Source organism: Mobula birostris, chromosome 20 (genome assembly GCF_030028105.1).
Source record: "Mobula birostris isolate sMobBir1 chromosome 20, sMobBir1.hap1, whole genome shotgun sequence".
NCBI lineage: Eukaryota > Metazoa > Chordata > Chondrichthyes > Myliobatiformes > Myliobatidae > Mobula > Mobula birostris.
Genome location: NC_092389.1, coordinates 16949491 through 16969991, shown reverse-complemented (window position 1 = coordinate 16969991; position 20501 = coordinate 16949491). Strand labels below are relative to the sequence as shown.

Sequence of the window (20501 nt, the reverse complement as noted above, 5' to 3'; positions counted from 1 at the left end):
GAGCTTCTGCCTTATGAATTTATAAACAAAGTACCAGAAAACTAGAAGTTTCTGCATTCTGGTTACATGCTGTCTTCACAACTACCCAGTTTCTCATTTTCCAACTGATCCATTTGAATCTTCTCAGGTCTCTGAATCACAGATTTATTTTGACTTCACTCACATTATTGAATTATGCCGACAAATCAAATGAACTTGCATTTTGTTCTTTTCATTTTAAAATTTCTGATCATACATTAATCTTCATTTCCCCAATGTTATTCTACTTCTGATTTTAGTAAAATTGTCATTATAAAATTACTTTCCTTCAAATTATTTTTCCATTTTATATGTTGACAAATGACACTTATTTCACAAAATTTTCTATAACATCTTTGTGAAATAATATTTTTGCATTTCAATCCCAGATAACTAACTGATAAACAAGTTAATAACTTGAGGAATCAGAGATATTAAACAATATAACTTCATGGCCCACAGCACCTCCTTCACAATGTTGTCACACTCCATTCCACAGCACTATAAAATGAAATTTGTTTATTTAAAAACTAGCATCATATAGAATATTCCAAACAAATAATGGCAAATGATTTTAAGGCAGTAACTCTATCACATCTGCTGTGACTTGACACCATGACTTCAGTGCTAGAAATTATTATTGAGTTTTGATTTGCATCCATATCAATATAAGCTTTAATTATCATAAAATGTTGCTTTTTATAGTAAATTTATCATTACTGAATGAAGTACTTCTTTGAAATAAAAAACTAAAAAAAGGAGCATATGGCTAAAACCTGGTTGTTTTTTCTTGCTTGCACACACACACACACACACACACACAGCAGCACATTCGCATTGCTTGAAACACCCAAAACAGTAAGCTACAAGACAAAAGATATAAATTTGAACAAAATAACTGGCTACCAAACTATATACCCAAATTTCTAACAATTAAATTGCTACTAAACCACATTAATTAAAGGGACACTTCTTTACCTGCTGATTAATTCTGAATTGTTTAATAATGCCATCACAATACATATTTAGAACACTTGAGGTAACAAATTCATCTTTTTAGGGACATATAATCCAAGATTATACTTAAATTTATCTTCAAAATAAAGAAAGTACGTACACTTTCCTTTAAGAATGTTTGTAAAGTATGTATGCACAACATGACATTTGACTCATCAGTCTGAACAAAAAATCGTTTATATATTATATATATTAAATTCTTACTTACACTCACATTTTACATTAAGGATCAACCGCAGTTAAGCAGGTTTCAAAGAAAAATTGCATCTAGTATTAGATTCATCCTATTCTGATTTATCATCCACAAGTTATTAACCATTTAAGAAAGCCAAAGCACAATAACAGCTTTGACTAGGTTGAAATGAAAATGTGTAGTTTTATCTTTCCTGGTGTAGAAGTTTCAATGACAATTTTGTTACCTGTATTCAGTCACACCATACATAAATTTCACATTTCCTACTGCATGGGAGTTCCAGCAAGATGAGATAGCACTATAATACTGGAACAACTGACCAAAGTGGCTTAAGTATTAAACCCGTAAGGCACTACTTATTAACTAAAATCTAAAAACTGCATTCAAGAGTCCCGCATTCCTCTTAGTCACGCAGACTTTAAATTGCACTGTACCAGCTAAATCCTGTTATATCTATAACTGTCTATGGGATCAAAGGTAAGGGGAAAAGTAAAGTTACAGTTAATAGTTGAAGGGATAATTTTCCATTAATATCATGTTTTGTGCACATACTGTGAAAATTGCAAAAGTGAGAATGTGATTCTGAAAAGTTAAACTTCAGGTTCTGAACATGTGTCTTCTATAATAAACACAACCACTTTACAACATGTGGTAAAATTATTACAATTCAGAGATGATGGCATTTACTGTGCACTTTTTGATAGCATTAATTAACAATGGACTTCTACTTTAGAATATATTTCTCAAGTTTCAAATACAGTAGAATAAAAAAAACTAAATAAATAATTGTAAAAGAGGTGATTCTTTGACACCGGCTGTTTTCTTAAGGCTAGTTTTCACAATAGCCTGCAGTGAAAAACTGATTCTGCTACTTGGAAGATTGCAGCAATAAACAATTCCTCCAGTACAGTACATTGCCATTAATTTAGAGATACAGTGCCAAACAGGCCCTGCTGACCCAATGAGCCATACCACCCAGCAACCCACCTATTAACACTAGCCTAATCACAGGACAATTTACAATAGCCAATTAACCTACTAACCAGTACATCTTTAGACTGTGGGAGGAAACTGAAGCACCTGAAGGAAACTCACACACTCACAGAGAGAACGTACAAATTCCTTACGGACGGCACCGGAACTGAACGCCGAAATGCCCCGAGCTGTATTAGCATCACGCTGCTATGCCACCATGGTGCCCATTGTGTACTTCAATAACAATTAGTATTTACATAATGACTTAAACTTTAAAAAACGTCCACGTCATTTTAATGAAATAACATCAAATGAAGTGTCACCACCAAACCACATATTGGAGCAAATACTTTAAATCACAATCAAAACAGTGGGTTTTGAGAGATTAACTTCAGGGGGAAAGAGAGATACTGGGCTATCAATATTTAATGCAAATTTCAGAGTTTAGGGTTTGACATGTGAAATTATAGCTGCCATTAGTGTCGCATTTACATTCATGGATGATGAGGACACCAGAACTGGAAGAGTGACTCTATAAGCAGGATGCTTAGATTTCAAAGATAGGGTGTACAAGGCCATAAATAAGAATTTTAAAACTCTTATTTAGGTCAGCAAGGATAGACATCAAGGCTAAATAGTAATGGAGCAAGTTAAGACACTGACAGCAAAACTTCAGATCATCTCATGTTTATAAACAGGAACATGGCCTATTTTAGTAAGGTGAATAAGCTGCGACTGATTATTGAAACATTACACTGGTATATCAGGTGTTGCACAGAATGACTGTATGTGTGTCCTACCATTGCACATATTGAATTCCAAGCCATCAAGAGGAAGCTACAAAATAAAAGGTGAAGATTTCCTCACTGAGGTGAACAGTACAGTGGTGCAATTAGAAACACTGCTATCTCACAGATCCAAAGACTCAGATTCAATCCTAATCTCTAGTGCTTTCTAGTGATAGTGCTGGTACAGTTGTATGTGTTCTTTCTGTGAAAGGAGGAGGGGGGGGAGGAGTGGAGGAGAGGGGGAGAGGAGGCAAGGGAGAGGGAGAGAATATCTATTGCTTATTATTCTCATCAACGTACACATTTGTCACCATATAGAACCCTGATATTCATTTTCCTGCGAGCATACTCAATAAATCTATAGTAAAATAATAACAATAATAAACTCAATGGAAGTCCACACCAACTGGGCATTCAACCAACGTGCAAAAATAAACTGTGCAAATACAAGAAAATAAATAATAATAAGCAAGCAACAAATATTGAGAACATGAGATGAAGAGTCCTTAAAAGTGACTCCATAGGTTATGGGGACAGTTCGGTAATGGGGCAATGAAATTCAGTGAAGTTATCCCCTTTGGTTCAAGACCCTGATGGCTGAGGGGTAACAACTGTTCCTGAACCTGGTAGTGAGAGTTCTGGGACTCCTGTACCTTTCTTCCTGATAGCAGTCATGAGAGGAAAGAATGACCTGGGTGACGGGGAACCCTGATGATGGATGCTGGTTTCCTGGAACAATGCTCTGTGCACTTAATGGTGGGCCATATCCTACTTATTGTAATATTTTCCATTCAAGGGCATTGGTGTTTCCATACCAGGCTGTGTTGCAGCCAGTCAATATACTCTTCAACACGTATCTATAAAAGTCTGTCAAAGTTTTAGATGTCATGCCAAATTTTCACAAACTCCATGCTTCCTTTGTAATTGCACTTACATGCTGGGCGCAGGACAGGCCCTCTGAAATAATAACACATAGGAATTTGTAGTTGCTGACTCTCTGCACCTCTGATCCTCCGATGAGGACTGGCTCACAGACCGTTATTTTCCTCCTCCTGAAGTCAATAATCAGCTCCTTGATCTTGCTGACATTGAGTAAAAAGCTATTGTTATGGCATCACTCAGCCAGGTTTTCAATCTCCCTCCTATACTAAGATGAAGGCAGCATGCGTGAATCTCCTGGTGGGCAGGCTGCAAGACAGGGTGCAAGCCAATGTTTGACTCCATTTCGCCGATTAAAGCTTTACTTGTGTATCAATTAAAGTGAGTGTGTGATTGAAACATCTTAGGTGAAGATCAGACCACATTTTATGAGTAATTAATGCAGAAAACCATGTAATTGCAAAGGGTTCACAAACTTTTCTTGGAACTGTATGCATATTTATTGTAATTGACAAGTTTTTTTCTTCTATTATGTATTGCATTGTACTGCTGCCACAAAGTTAACAAATTTAACATATGCCAGTGATATTAATGTAATTCTGATTCTCTTCAATCATCATCCCTAAGCTCCCGCTCCCTAATTCCTATTAAACCCATAGGTGCAAGTTGCCTTGGCATGGGAACTCCCAATATGACCAACTTCCACAATGTGTTGAGACTAAAGTTTACGTGTCTTTGAGTATATGTAAATTGTTATTTACTGAAATTATTAGTTCAAATTTCTTTGTGTCTATATAGTGAAAAATCATTTTTATGTTGCAAAGCTTATAATAGTTCAGCTTCTATCTAATCCTATGTGCATGCTCAAATATTTCACATTTCTGAGCATACTTAAAATATCAGTTAAAAATTATGTACTTTCTTTTGAAATTTGAAATTTGTGAGAATTCTTCACTGCAGATCACTGCAGTGCAAATCACTGCAGAAAGTTTCTAAATCTGGTGACTGACAACAACTGATTTCAAGAAAGGGGAAAGCCATTACAAATAAATCATCTGATCATTGTGGGCACTATATTTTCTCCTGTGAGAGCCACTGTAAAATATAAACCAATGATTCAGGCTAATGGCTAAATACTTGCTGAGAAAATTCCCTACTAACCATCTGATGTTTCCAATCAATTCAGGAAGGCAGCCTCAGTTTAACATCTTCCTTCCAGTCAAGATGGCGACTGCGTACAACACTCCTTTGGTCAACATCTTCTGGATAGATTATGAAACCACGTTTTTCATTTCTTTAATGTCTTTTATGTTTGTTTCTCATCTTGAATGTGATTCTGGAACTGTTGGAGGCTGTGTTTTGCTGTTTGGAGATCATTTGGGTGCTTCAGCGTTCTGCAGTCTCCAAGAGAATTCCAGGAGGCAAATGCAGCGTGAGCGAACCTCGTGGTGAGGGAATGCGGAAGTTTGGAGATTGCATGGGTGTTCCAGCGCTCTGCAGTCTCTGAGAGGATTACGGGAGGCAGCATGTGCGAACCTCATAGCAGGCAGGCTGCAGGATGGGGTGCAAGCTGATGTTTGGCTCCATTTTGTCGATTAAAGCTCCCATTGCTCGCCGATTAAAGTAACGAGGGAGACTGAAGCATCGAAGCAAGTGCAGAAGTTGAGCGCCGGCTGCCTTCTTTTAATCAGTTGTTCTATGCCGGACATGGGACAGCCTGCTGCTGCGCCCAGACCCGGAGAGTATTGTCCAGCTTTTTTCTGCACTTTGGATGGGGACTTGGGACTAGAGACTCTATTTTTCAGTCTTATAGTTTTTATATTGTGGTTTTTTTGCCCGATCTTTTCATTTTTTTTGGGGGGTGGTTGATGTGCCTGATTCGTTTTGCTCAGTCTTTATGCAGGAGGAGGGATTTGGAGGTTGATGTGCCTGATCTATTTTGTTCATTTTTTTCTGCGGGAGGAGGGATTTAGGGGGTCGATGCGCCTGCCCCATTTTTGATCATTTTTCTGTGTGGGGGGAAAGATTTGGGTGTTGATGTGCCTGTTCCATTTTTGTTCATTTTTTTTGCGGGGAGGTGGGATTTGGGGGTTGATGATTGTGCTGCCTTTTTTTTCTTTCTTGGTTTCATGACTACCTGGAGAATTGAAGAATTTCAGAGTTATACACTCCAATAATAAATGAACCTTTGAACATCTTGCGTCACCAACATGCCCATATTATTGCAGTGACCATTTATTCTAGATTTTCTGCTCTGAAGTGAGAAAGATGCAAATTCTGCACAATTCTGGTTGTCAGTGAAGAATAGATTTGGAGGCTCTGGAAAGGATGCAGAAGAGATTGAGCAGGATACTATTTCAATTAGTGACTATGAATTAGAAGGAGAAGTTGAACAAACTCTGCATCCTTTCTATGGTTTTCACATCCTTCCTGTAGTGAGGCGACCAGAACTGAGCACAGTACTCCGAGTGGGGTCTGACCAGGGTCCTATATAGCTGCAACATTACCTCTCAGCTCCTAAATTCAATTCCATGATTGATGAAGGCCAATACACTGTACGCCTTCTTAACCACAGAGTCAACCTGCGCAGCTGCTTTCAGCGTCCTATGGACTCGGACCCCAAGATCCCTCTGATCCTCCACACTGCTAAGAGTCTTACCATTAATACTATATTCTGCCATCATACTTGGCCTACCAAAATGAACCACTTCACACTTATCTGGGTTGAACTCCATCTTCTACTTCTTAACCCAGTTTTGCATCCTATCAATTTCCCGCTGTATCCGCTGACAGCCCTCCACACTATCCACAACACCTCCAACCTTTGTGTCATCAGCAAACTTACTAACCCATCCCTCCACTTCCTCATCCAGGTCATTTATAAAAATCATGAACAGTAAGAGTCCCAGAACAGATCCCTAAGGCACCCCACTGTTGACTGACCTCCATGCAGAATATGACCCATCTACAACCACCCTTTGCCTTCTGTGGTCAAGCCAGTTCTGGATCCACAAAGCAATGTCCTCTTGGATCCCATGCCTCTTTACTTTCTCAATAAGCCTTGCATGGGGTACCTTATCAAATGCCTTGCTGAAATCCATATATACTACATCTACTACCCTTCCTTCATCAATGTACAGGGAATCATTTTGTTTCCCTGTACATTTGAATACTCAAGAATGACAATGAACAATCATGAATATTGGTTCCAATCACTGTTTGCTAATCATGACTGAATAAATAATTTCCAATATTCTCCATCTTGAGGCCAATAGAAACCCCAGGAGACTAAATATTCAATTCTAAGGAAGTAGTCCTAGTAATGTCAGTTTAATAGGATCAACAAACAAAATGTTTGATTGCAATTTCTGCAGTTTCTTACTGATAAAACTAGCGATTCACAGAATTCACAAGAGTTTGTTTATAAACTCAATTCATTATCCCATTGCTTTCTAAACAATGGAAAATTAGCATTACCAATTATAGCAAAGTATTTTCAATACATTTAACAGCTTAAAATGAAAGAAACTAGCAAGTTCAGTAATACTGTCTCTTAAGAAAATATTCCTTCCTTGTGTGGTCTGCCCCAATATGATTCAAATCCCACTCTAATTTATATTATATTTAACTGCCATCAACTCTATCAAGTAATATTACATTTGTTCCATAAGTGACATTTGCAGAGGACTGCAAACATAAGAAAATGTCTCAAGTTGTTCAATGGAGCATTATCAGACAGCATTAGACACCAATGACTAAAGTGATGACCAAAGGGGTAGGTTTTAAAGGCCATCTGATAATAATAGAGACATTGAGGTGGCGACGTTTAGGAAGAGAATTCCTGATATTCTGGATGCATATCATATGAACTCCGCACTCCAATCCCATACTAATATGTCTGTCCTCAGCCTCCTCCACTGCCACGGCGAGGCTAAATACAAACCAAAAGAATGACACCTCGTATTCAACTAGGGAAATTTGCAACTCAATGGTGTGAGCATTGAGTTTTTCCAATTGCAATTAACACACAACACTCACATCTATGTTCCTTTCCAACTACTACTGGTCTTCTGTATCCCTTTGTTTACCATTTCCATTCCCTCCAACCTCCAAACCACCTGCCAGCCCTATATTATCTTGATTTGTTACCCTCCCCAAACAGGTACAACATCTATATACCTATCCACTTGGCTTTCTTACACCCCTCCCCCCTTGGAAGGCAATAAGAACAAACAGCTAATCCTATAACCATATTCAAATCTATGATCATAAATTCAGTCAATATTCCCTTTCAATATAATAGTTAGCAATCTGAACTGCAAAGTGCAGAGATCAGGTATTGTGCTCATCTGGCCTCACAAATGTACTGACTTCAGAATCCTTGGGAATGGAAAGTACAAGAGTCAAAGAGGTTATGTAGTTTTTATAAGAGTCTGGTTAATCTGCATCTGGAGTATTGCATAATTTTCTGGTTGCCCATTACAGGAATATGTCAAGGCTTTGGAAAGGGTGCAAAAGAAGTTTACCAGGATACTGCCTTGATTAGAAGGCCTGCTATTAGAAGAGGTTTGACAAACTTGGGTTCCATTCTATGGAACAGTGGAGGCTGGGGGGAGACTTGATAGAAATTTCTGAGATTATGAGGTATAGATAGGCTATATATTTTTTTCTAGAGTCTAAATGTCTAATACTAAAGGACATGCATTTAAGCTGAGAGGGTAAGTTCAAAAAGGAGATATGCAGAGCAAGTACTATTTTTCATAGAGTGGTGGGCAGCTGAAATATGTTGCCAGGGAATGTGGTGGGGGCAGATAAAAGAGAAGCGTTTAAGAGGCTCTGAAGTAGGCGCATGGATGTGCAAACAATGCAGAAGGTAGTTTAGTTAGGCGTTTAATTACTGGTTTAATTAGCTCAGCAGAACATTATAAGCCAAAGGGCCTGTTTCTGTGTTGTACTGCTCCATAAACACAATGACAAAATTAGCAATAATTAGCCATCTTTATAAATGATGAACAGACTTGTTTTCATTGTAGTGAATGCAAGCTACTTCAGTGTGCTTTGTATCATTAAATAAATAAATACTGACTAGTATACCACATGGATGACTTGAAAATCCATTTTAATTCAGCAATTCAGAAAAAATAAATCAGAATCAGGTTTATTATCACCGACCAATGTGTGACGTGAAATTTGTTAACTTAGCATCAGCAGTTCAATGCAATACATAATCTAGCAGAGAAAAAAATAATAAATAAATTTAAAAAATAATAAGTAAATCAATTATGGTATACGTAAAAGTGAGGTTGTGTCCAGAGATTCAATGTCCATTTAGGAATTGGGTGGCAGAGGGGAAGAAGCTGTTCCTGAATCGCTGAGTGTGAGCCTTCAGGCTTCTGTACCTCCTACCTGACGGTTACAGTGAGAAAAGGACATGCCCTGGGTGCTGGAGGTCCTTAATAATGGAAGCTACCTTTCTGAGACACCACTCCTCGAAGATATCTTGAATAGTTTGTAGGCTAGTACCCAAAATGGAGCTGACTAGATTTACAACCTTCTGCAGCTTCTTTTGGTCCTGTGCAGTGGCCCCTCCACACCAGACAGTGATGCAGCCTGTCAGATGCTCTCCATGGTACAACTATAGACGTCTGAGTGTATTTGTGACATGCCAAATCTCTTCAAACTCCTAATACAGTATAGCCTCTGTCTTGCCTTATTAATAACTACATTGATACATTGGGACCAGGTTATGTCCTCAGAGACCTTGACACCCAGAAACTTGAAACTGCTCACTCTCTCCACTTCTGATCCCTCTAAGAGGATTGGTATGCATTCCTTCGTCTAACCATTCCTGAAGTCCACAATAAGCTCTTTCGTCTTAATGACGTTGAATGCCAGATTGTTGCTACGGCACCACTCCACTAGTTGGCATATCCCTGTACACCCTCTCGTCACCAATTGAGATTCTACCAACAATGGTTGTATCGTCAGCAAATTTATAGATGGTATTTGAGCTATGCCTAGCCACACAGTCATGGGTATAGACAGAGTAGAGCAGTGGGCTAAGCACACACCCCTGAGGTGCGCCAGTGTTGATCGTCAGCGAGGAGGAGATGTTATCACCAATCTGCACAGATTGCAGTCATCCGGTTAGGAAGTCGAGGATCCAATTGCAGATGGAAGTACAGAGGCCCAGGAACTGCAACTTCTCAATCAGGATTGTGGGAATGATAGTATTAAATACTGAGCTATAGTCGATGAAAGGCATCCTGACGTAGGTGTTTGTGTTGTCCAGGTGGTCTAAACCCGTGTGGAGACCCATTGAGATTGCATCTGCCGTTGACCTATTGTGGCAATAGGCAAATGCAATGGGTCCAGGTCCTTGCTGAGGCAGGAGCTCAGTTTTGTCATGACCAACCTCTCAAAGCATTCTTCTCACTGTCGATGTGAGTGCTACCAGGCGATAGTCATTAAGGCAGCCCACATTATTCTTCTTAGGCACTGGTACAATTGTTGCCTTTTTGAAGCAAGTAGGAACTTCTGCCCGTAGCAGTGAGAGGTTGAAAATGTCCTTGAGTACTCTCGCTAGTTGGTTGGCACAGGTTTTCAGAGCCTTACCAGGTACTCCATCGGGACCTTCCGCCTTGAGAGGGTTCACTTTCTTTAAAGACAGCCTAACATCAGCCTCTGAGACAGAGATCACAGGGTCATCAGGTGCAGCAGGGATCTTCACAGCTGTAGTTGTGTTCCTCCTTTCAAAGCGTGCATAGAAGGCATTGCGTTCATGCTTTTGGGTTTTGCTAAATGGACATTTCCTCGAATATCCAGCTAAAATATTTCAATGTGTTCCAATTGATTTTAAGCACTATGCCTTGAAGCTCATGCTAAATAAAGTATGAAAATATTTTACATAATTTGATAGCATATTCAACATTAGTTTATCCTTCCAGCAGCACTCTCTCCCAAATAATATACCAAAAAATACTCTAACCTACTAGCTACTCTTTGTTTCGCCACTAAATAAAAAGTCATTTGCTGTGTTAAAATCTTTGGATGAACAGTATTGAGATGTTGTGATGCAATGTTTAGCTTAGTCCAAGCCTCTGAGTCCCAATTCCAGATCCAGGTCAATGTTATGTGTACTGTCCTGATAAGCATGGGTCAAACATTGTGTCACACTGATCTGCCACCATGAAACAATAGATGCAGTATTGGTTGAGACGGGTTTCTGGTGGCATTAACTGCAATTTTAAGAAGTTTTTACAGAGCCTGCACAGGCAAAATGGGGTGTAGATTCTTTTGAATTGCCATATCTTTTATGGCCTCCTTCTTAGATTTTACTCATCAGACACAGACGTGTACATGAACTGGAAGATGAGCAGTTGAAGAATAGATATGGAGGAACCATCTCCAGCTTACTGACCAAAGGGAGTCAGATATGATTACCTTCAGAAGGTGTAGACAGCTTGCTTTTTCTAAAAAAATATTTATCTGTGGCTAGGTTAAAATAAATCAAGTTTCTTGTAACTGACAGTCGGATGTGATTATAAATTACTGTCTTTGTATCATTTCTATAGTTTAATTGAAATGCAATACTGTTTCTTATTTCACCAGTATTTGAAATATGATGAGATTCAAATGTCACCTCTAATCACAATTTACGCAAAAGCACTGTTACTATTTTCTTTTATTACACTTGTGTGCCCAGTGTTAATTCTTTAGTGAGGTAACTTTGAGCATGGTTTGTGAAAAAGCCTGCTAAGGACAGCAAAGCATTTTTTTTTCATGTGACCTGGTTGGAAAGAAAACACACTTCACAGTACAGTCACAAAGCACAGAAACAGGCCCTTCAGCCCAACTGCCTCATCCAATCATGACTCCCACCTAAGCTAGTCCCATTTCCCTATATTTGGCCCATTTCCCTCTGAACCTTTCTTATCTACGTATCTATCCAAATCTCTTTTTTTAATGCTGTACTTTTCTATACCTATTCTTCAGGCAGCTCATTCTATTAATGTATCACCTTCTTAATGAAATTTTGCCCCTGAGGTTCCTATTAAATCTTTTCCTTCTCACCTTAAAAATATGCTATCTAATTCCCCATAGTTGGGAAAAAGACTGTGCATTCATCCTACCTACAATGCCTTGAAAAAGTATTCAGTCCCCACAATTATTTTCACATTTTACTGTCTTATTTTCAAAAATCAAAATATACTGAAGTAGGATTTTTTGTGCTAATCTACAAAATATTGTATATCAGGTCAAATCAAAAGAAAAATGGCAAAGCCTGTCAACAATTGCAAACTAAAATTGTGAGACTGGAAGTGTATTCATCGCTTTTGTAATTACTACGCTGACTTTCCACAGGGCAACACTGCATTTTACCTTACCAACTCACCCAATTTGTTGATGTAGAAAATTGGAGTATCACCTGTTTTCAATGAATTCATAAGAATAAGTACTCCCTCTCTCTGTCAGGTCCATCAGTATAGTGGGTTTTCAGCAGACCAAACCAAAATGAAGACAAAAGAACATTCAAGACAAGTTAGGGAAATTATAATAGAGAAACACAGATCCGGAGAAGGGTACAAGACCGCCTCAAAGGCACTGAACATACCTCGGAGCTCAATGTAGTCAACCGTAAAAAAGTGGGAAAAATATGAAACCACAGTCACACTGCCCAGGTCAGGCTACCCTTCTAAACTTAGTTGCTGGACTTGTAAGAGAAGCTACTGTGATGCCAACAGTCATTCTGAGTGAGCTGCAGAAGTCAGTGGCTGCAACTGGAGATGAAGCTCATGACTCCACAATCTCAAAGGCCTTGTATAGAAGGGTATTTATGGAAGAGTGGCAAGGAAGAAGCCCTGGTTAAAAAAAAAGCATATTTATGCCCGTAAAGACTTTGCAAAAGATCACTTGGAAGATATTGTAAAGATGTGAAAGAAGGTGTTGTGGTTGGATGAGACTAAAGTGGATCTCTTTGGCCTCAGCACAAAGCAGTACATGCTGCATAAATCTAATACTGTACATCAGCCAGGTAACACCATCCCTACTGTAAACAATGGTGGACATAGCATCATGCTGTGGGGATACTTTTCAGAGGTAGGGAATGGAAATCTCGTCAGGATTGAAAGGAAGATGAATGCTGCTAGATACAGAGATTCTGGATAGAAATCTGCTAGCCTCTACCAGAAAGCTTAAACTGGGGAGGAAGTTCATCTTTCAGCAGGACAAAACTTAAAGCACACTGCCAGAGTAAACCATGGAGTGGCTTCAAATGGAAATAATTGATGCCCTTGAGAGGCCCAGTTGAAGTCCTGACCTTAACCCGATCGAACATCTCAGGCAAGGCCTCAAGACTGCTGTCCACCACCATTCTGCAACTAACCTGGCACAGCTTGAACAATTTTACAAGCAGCAATGGCCAAATCTTGATCCATCACGTTGTGCAAAGTTAATAGAGACTTATCCAAAAAGACTACTCGCTGTAATACCTGCAAGAGGTTGTTCAAGTAAGTATTGAGCAAAGGCGGATGAATACTTTTAAACTGCTGACAGTTCAGTTTATGAATTTTTAGTTTTTCATGCTTTACAATTTCCCTGTTTTTTGGCCTCTACTGTGAAAAAAGGATTATGTGATTCACAATTAAAAATTCTCCATTAAATTGATCAAAATCGCTGGTTTTAATACTGAACAAAGCATTGTGAGCTAAATACTTTCACAAGGCGCTGTATGGCCCGAATAATGTATATACCTCTATGAGATCACCTTTCAGTTTGCTATGGTTTAAGGAATAAAGTCTTAGCCTGCCCAACCTCTCCCGCCAACCAAGTCCAGCAACATCCTCATGAATCTTTTCCGCACTATTCCCAGTTTAATGGCATCTTTCTTACATCAGGGTGACCAAAACTGAACACTATACTCCAAGTTCAGCCTTATCAACCTTGATTTCCTGAGAATATTTATCCTCCTTCCAAAGCCCTTTGAAACATCAAGTGCTGGTCAGTGCTTGCCCAGTGACACCATGCTTCATCTGCTTGCCTGTTTCATTCCCCAGGATTAGGTCTTGCACTTTCCCATCCTGAGTAGAATTGTCTGTGCATTGCCACAAAAAGCTCTGTTAAATGCACATTAAAAATGCTTCATCTCATTCTTTCACACTAAGGAGATCCAGTTAATATTGGGAAAGTAGAAATTCCTTAATGTCACAGCAATTTTCCTCTTACATCTCTTTGTGATCTGCTGCAAACCCTTGGGAGGCCTATATAGTGCTCTCAGCAAAGTGAATGTACCTTTTCTTTTGGCCACATTTAAGGATAGTTCTAAGATATCCTCTGCTATTACTGGAATGATGGGTCTTCTTGATCAATAATGCAATGCCACATCTCTTTTGTCCTCCACTCCATTATGCCTGAAATATCTATATAAAATATTGGTTCTCTACTCTACTCTCATGATTTGTCCTCTCAGTGCTTACTGTTTAGATATAAACATGGTCATTTGAAAGTAAGGTTGTGCACTTCTAGCACCAACGCAATCTGTGTTGACAATCTGTTCAAAACCTACTCATCAAAAATTATCATTGGCAGTTTCATTTGTGCTGAAAATTCAAGTAATTTAAAATTTATAATAAAACAGACAGAACAAAATATATATGATTAATAATAATTTTATCTATTAATATTTCAAAATATCACTTTATTGTCCTTCAATATTTTATTCTGAGTAGGAACAGCTAGGAAAACTTTCTTCAAAAGTGAAAACAAAATGCTGTTTACTGGCATAACCTTGCCAACTCTCAAATTCTGCGTAAGACCCAAGGAAAAATGAATGAAGGACTGATTGTATGGCATCAAAATAAAATAAGTTCAGTTCTTTTTTAAAAGTCACTCTAAGGAGCAATTCAAAGTATGAAAGTGTCTCTGGTTCAGTTCAAATTAGCAACACATTCATAGCTTCAGTAGAAAACAGAACCCATTGCCTCTGGTTTGTTTTCAAACTTTACACATACTCAGTGGACTGGTACATAAAATTTATAAGCTCTATGAAGATCCTAAGCCTGATAGACCACTCATTCATACTCCTGATATCAGACAAAAAGAAGGACCAATACAATTGCTCTCACTGTCTGCTGTAAAAAAAAATGAAATGGAAATTGCTCTGATGCACATCACCATTCTGCAAAGATCTTATGGATTACTTTTGATCTCCTAAAGTAATTCTTGACCCTTAACATAGGGAGCAAGTTCTAGATTTTATTTCTCCACTCCCATTTCATGAGGCTGAAGAATCTAAAAGCTTTCTCACAGGCTGCTTTAAGACAGATTTTCCTTTGCCTATTAATTACCACCACAAGAAAAAGAAAGAAATGGTCTAAAAGAAGTGAATAAAAAGGAACCAATTCAAATGATATCTTGACCACTAGTGCTTGCAAATATCACCCCATCAGGAATTAAAGGAAGCTGCAGTGCTTTGTGAATACAACAAATTCATGTTAACTCTATCCCTACTGAGAAATAATGCACCCATCAGATCTTGCCAACCCATACGTGAAGGGTTAATAGCTGATGAATGAAACTCTTAGCCTGGCAAGAGAAAAGGAGATGTCAATGGTTAGATAGATATGTCCAACAAAATGTTAATCTTGTATTTAAAAACTGTAATTTCCTTTGTCTTTTCTCAGCAAAGGTGCTGTATTACCACAACCATGATCAACCCACAGCAGCTTTACACATCTTTTACATAGATGATGCTGGGAAGTCCTAAATGCAAATATGGATGGGAAATTCAGAGAGTCTACCACATTGCGGTCAATTGCCCTACCCACTACTCTTCTCCTTTCCATTATGTTGAACCTAGCACTTCGCAAACTTGCACAGAAATAGAAATGTAACAGCAGATTTTTCAATTAGAGTCCAACAACAGTTATATCCATTTCAAACATTTAAATTACCTCAGTTCACATTTCCGCAGTGAGGGTAACTGACCCATTAAAAGGCTCTGTACTATAGCTTCATCCTATACATTTTATATAAAACTTTTGTACCCAGGCAAAAAATCATATCGTAAATTTTGGATAATAATAATAAAAAGATTTGAAAAGAAAAAATCATATCGTATTTTTAACATTAAGAATTGCACCATAAAGCAGTGCAATCAAGTACAATAATTGCCTTAAGTATAACTGCTGGGTTATTCTTTCTCATTAATTGTCTTTATTTTCAAACTTTCTTTAAATCTCCATACTTATGTCCTGATGTTAATCAATGTGAGAATCAGGTGATTTTAGACATTTAAACCTGTTAAACTTTACATTAGCTTTAATACAACCGCAAGAAGAGCATGACGATCAGAGCAAACGGAGATGCTATATACCTCATCTCACGCATTCCACTATATTTGTCTAATATAAATCTGAACCTTGATAATTTCAATTGATCTGATATTCAAAGCATTTTACAAGAAAGGATTACAAATTTATACTACACTGTGTGTGCAGAATGTTTAATGATTTTAGACTTAACAGCCCAGTTCTAAATTTGAGATGTTTTTCACCAAAACAGTTCTTATCCATTGACCATAGACACATTTTAAGCACTTTTAACACTTACGTTAAGCTATCCTTCAACCTTTTAAACTCAACAACGTACAAACTAAATGTAAACATCCATTCAAGAATTAACCGTTTTAGGCCTGTCATTGTTTTAGTAAACCAGCATTGTTGTAGCCGCAACCCTATTCACTGCCACCAACACCCCGAGCTGTTATGGAGATGTTGTGCCCAAAACTGAATATAGGACTATGTATAGAGTGAGAACTAGACCCTGCTCTATACAGTATTACTTCATCTTTCATGTATTCCAATCTGGTAAAAATAAAAATTAGCATTGCATTAGCCTTTATGTAACATTTTATACCTTTGATGAGTACACCTTCCAGTTAACAATTATATTTGCTAAATTGGTTAAATGAGAAATCTAATACTTAATGGCTAATCTCTGTTTCTCAGCTAGATAGACACAGATTCTTCTACTCTGTTATTTTTACCTCTTAATAGAATGAAATGACAACCTTGCATGAACCATATACAAGAAGTAATTTTCAAAATCATCAAGAAAACTGATCAATTTATTTAAGGAGAGCTGTGATTCCTTACAATGTGAGAAATCAATAGACATTAAAGTATGTCTGAACACTTAGTTACAACTACATGTAAAAATGGTGAATGGATTGATTAGCCGTTCTCCATCAAAAACAAGAAACTTTTCAATAACCTTGCATGAATGTCATACTTAATCAGGAAACACAATTACTCTCTGGAGCAAGTCATCATTATGCCCTGTGAATTGAAGTTCCTGTCCTACTTTTTTTTCTAAAGTTTAGAACATATATAGAAAAATGTTTGCATATTTCAGAAGAGATATTGTTTACAAATAGAAAACATAGTCCATATTTATGTGTGTTAGAAATAGATAGTTTAGTGTCAGTAATTATATGCATTATAGTTTCTGTTTCACAATACATCACTTCTTCAATTCACAGTTCTATATTCAATACCTACCTGGTTTCACTTGCATCCCTCTTCTCACGAATCTTCAGCCATTTCTTCAACAGGAAACGTTTTCGACGAGGGGAGGCACTTGGCGTCGAACAATTTGACCACGGAGTATCCTCATCGCTTGAGGGAGTGATTTCAATCGAAGGAAGCTGAAGGTACTCCTTGGTTATTGAGCCACAGTAAATATTGTTCACCACTTGTTCTTTCTCACTCTGAACATTCTTCCAACGTTTCATCTTGAAACACTTTCTCCGAAGTGTTGGAGTTGATGAACTTGACCAGGTCACACTGACTGAAGGTGAAATCTGTACAGCAGGAAGCTGCAGCATATCAGTCATTTCTATGATTTCAGCAAGATTCTTTTATGAGCCGTTCAACATAGTTCCAAAAACAGTCTTAAACAAATAATAATGAATGCACACCAAAGACACACCAGAAACTGGTAAGTGTCACCATGAAATCAATGGGAAAAAAATCAATGAATCATAGGGTTAGATCCAGTACCTTTTCAATTTACTTATCTGTGGTGGTCCTTTTAGGTAAAATAGAGCTTTGTGCAGTCAAACACTTCATATAAATTGAACTTAAGATTTTGAAAGTAGTAGTCTTTCTAGTTGTTCGTGAAATTGAAATAATATAGCTGGAACTTCTTTGCTGTCCTTTAGGCCTCCTGAATGGACAAACTGTCAGCAGCAAGCTATTAGCAGGCTGGACGACTACAGACCCAAACCATTTGAGTGCAGATACTGTAAACAAAAGTTAAAAACCAATCAAAATCACAATGGGAATAATATTGTTTATTTGAGCAGCAGCGGTTATGAAATCACTAACCACCGAATCTCACATCTGCACAAGACCATCATGGTCTCAATTACTTTACACAACTTTTCAAAATGTAATTTTAATACACGCAGATTCGGAAAGTTACTTAAAAATATGTGACTAACTGGAGTGCATATATGTGCATCCGCTAAACCATTTAAACATACAGTACATGAATGAGAATTGACTTATTAGTCATTAAGAATTTATTACAACTCAAATTGAACATATATTTGAACATTTTGAAGAGATAACACAATTCTTTGCTGACATACCAGTGTTGTGATTCAAAGTTATCAAAGTTTTTTTATTCATTGTGTATGTATGTTTGGTTGGTGGGGAGGTGAGGGGGTGCAGGGGGTTACTGAGACATTTTCTAAAACACTCACTTGAAAGTTTTTAAAAACATTATTTCAAAACAATTGAATAAAATATATAAGTGAGTCTTAATTAAGACAGCTTTACATGCAAGAAGAAAATTCTCCAGATTTTTGATCTTCCTCAAGATAATATGCAAAATAATCCCCTATTTGAAGATGTCCTCTTGCCAAGAAAATACTTATCTATGTAGGGCACAAGACCATGAAATTGAATTAATCCTCAAAATAAATAAACAAAATCTACAATAATGAAAATATTAGACTGAGATTAGGATAACCAACTATGTTCCAAAACTAAGACTGAGACATTTCACAGATAGAGGATAGATGTGCAATTGAATAAACATGACCAGGATTTTATATTAGGTTTATTCTCTCAGCTATATTGAACATTGGATACTGCACTTCATGCCGTGCAAAAAAATGTTGCATTCCCAAAATGGCAATCCCAGAAAGAATAAGCAAACAACTTAATCCGCATTTGGAATGTGCATGTTAATTCTCAAAGTTTACAGCAATGCTGAACTAAAAGAATTCCCATCATCGAAATACAGTATGCTCTCAGACGTCTGGCATCCAAGGGGAATGGGGTTGGCAGTTGCAAGAATATGCTTGTGTTATGAAAATTACTCAAAAATTTACTCTATCACACTAATATTCTATCATAACTTTTGGGAAGAAGCACATGGCTTTGTGATTTTCATAGCTTCTTTGCTCTTTCAACTGGCATTAGCCCTGAAATACAAATGCTCTCTGATCTCTTTAAGGAATATCAGTTATACGTATAAAGCATGATCAAGATCACCAAACTTTGCTGTATGCATTATATACATTTAACCTTTTTTCTCTTTAAGTTTAGGAAGAACTCTTTAAATTTTGCACTTTGTGATTTAATGCCATGAATTATTGAGGGACCAATGTTGAATTTGTTTGCAGAACAACAATTTTCACCTTTTTCCAGTCTAACACATGTGCATTTTCTGTTTCAACATGCTTCCACTTTGTACATTTACTGGGAGTATTCATATCTGACAATAGACAATAGGTACAGGAGTAGGTCATTCGGCCCTTCGAGCCAGCACCGTCATTCACTGTGATCATGGCTGATCATCAACGCAATGGATAGTTGAGCGAAGTAGTTTATAGAATACAACGGGAACAAACTACTAGCTGCAATCACATAAGGGGCTGAAGCCAAGTTGCTGTGTTGCAGGTTGATGGGAGGTAGAATTATATCAGAACCCAGAGTGCCAAATTTAAATTTGAAAAAAAATTATGAAATTGCTTAATGTTCCAGCTAACTTTTGCCAGCTGAATGAGAATTGCAGATGAACAAGAGCTTACTGGAATTGCATTCTCTCAAAAGAGCAACAGGCAAGTCCAAATCTCAACGGAGAAAGAAAAGGCTTTATAAATGCGCATGATAAAATTGTAGGATCAACATCACTTATCAATAAATGCCAAATCGTTGAAAACTGCATGATGGTACAACACATGGTACACTAATGTTCTGATAAAGCGTATTGTAGTCTTCTGGATTCACCATAATAAAGTTTGATGCTGCCTGGCTTGCTGTGTTCACCAGCAACTTTTATGTGTGTTGCTTGAAATTCCAGCATCTGCTGATTGCCTCGTGTTTGATGACATTTAGTTTGTTCTCCTTTACATTTGCATACTGGAACCTTGATTGTGTTTTGGGATATAAAACTAGCCATGATAATTTTATTTTTATTAGGCTAATGGAAAATTTAAATGGAATAAAACAAGGCTAGACCAATATCTTAAATCGAACACGTTCAGTAATATCGTCAACTCTGTTCCTCTATTCACATATTTTAAGTTAATAAGAAGGATTCAGAGAGGTCAAATTACA

At 37.6% G+C, this 20501-nt stretch overlaps 1 protein-coding gene across 12 annotated transcripts in view; it reads right to left on the bottom strand.

Annotated features, from left to right (window-relative positions):
- gramd1ba (GRAM domain containing 1Ba) overlaps window positions 1-20501 on the bottom strand; it is a 600767-nt gene that overhangs the window by 323480 nt on the left and 256786 nt on the right. For 5 of the 12 annotated variants that reach the window (XM_072238327.1, XM_072238331.1, XM_072238330.1 and 2 more), the window contains one exon: window positions 17430-18172. The exons of 5 other annotated variants lie outside the window; for them this stretch is intronic. In XM_072238327.1, coding sequence (XP_072094428.1) covers window positions 17430-17764 — 335 coding nt within the window. In that variant the 5' untranslated portion in view covers window positions 17765-18172. Of the gene's footprint in view, window positions 1-1454; window positions 1562-17429; window positions 18173-20501 lie in introns of those variants that run through there. 2 more of the 12 variants (XM_072238335.1, XM_072238334.1) reach the window with 2 other exon arrangements.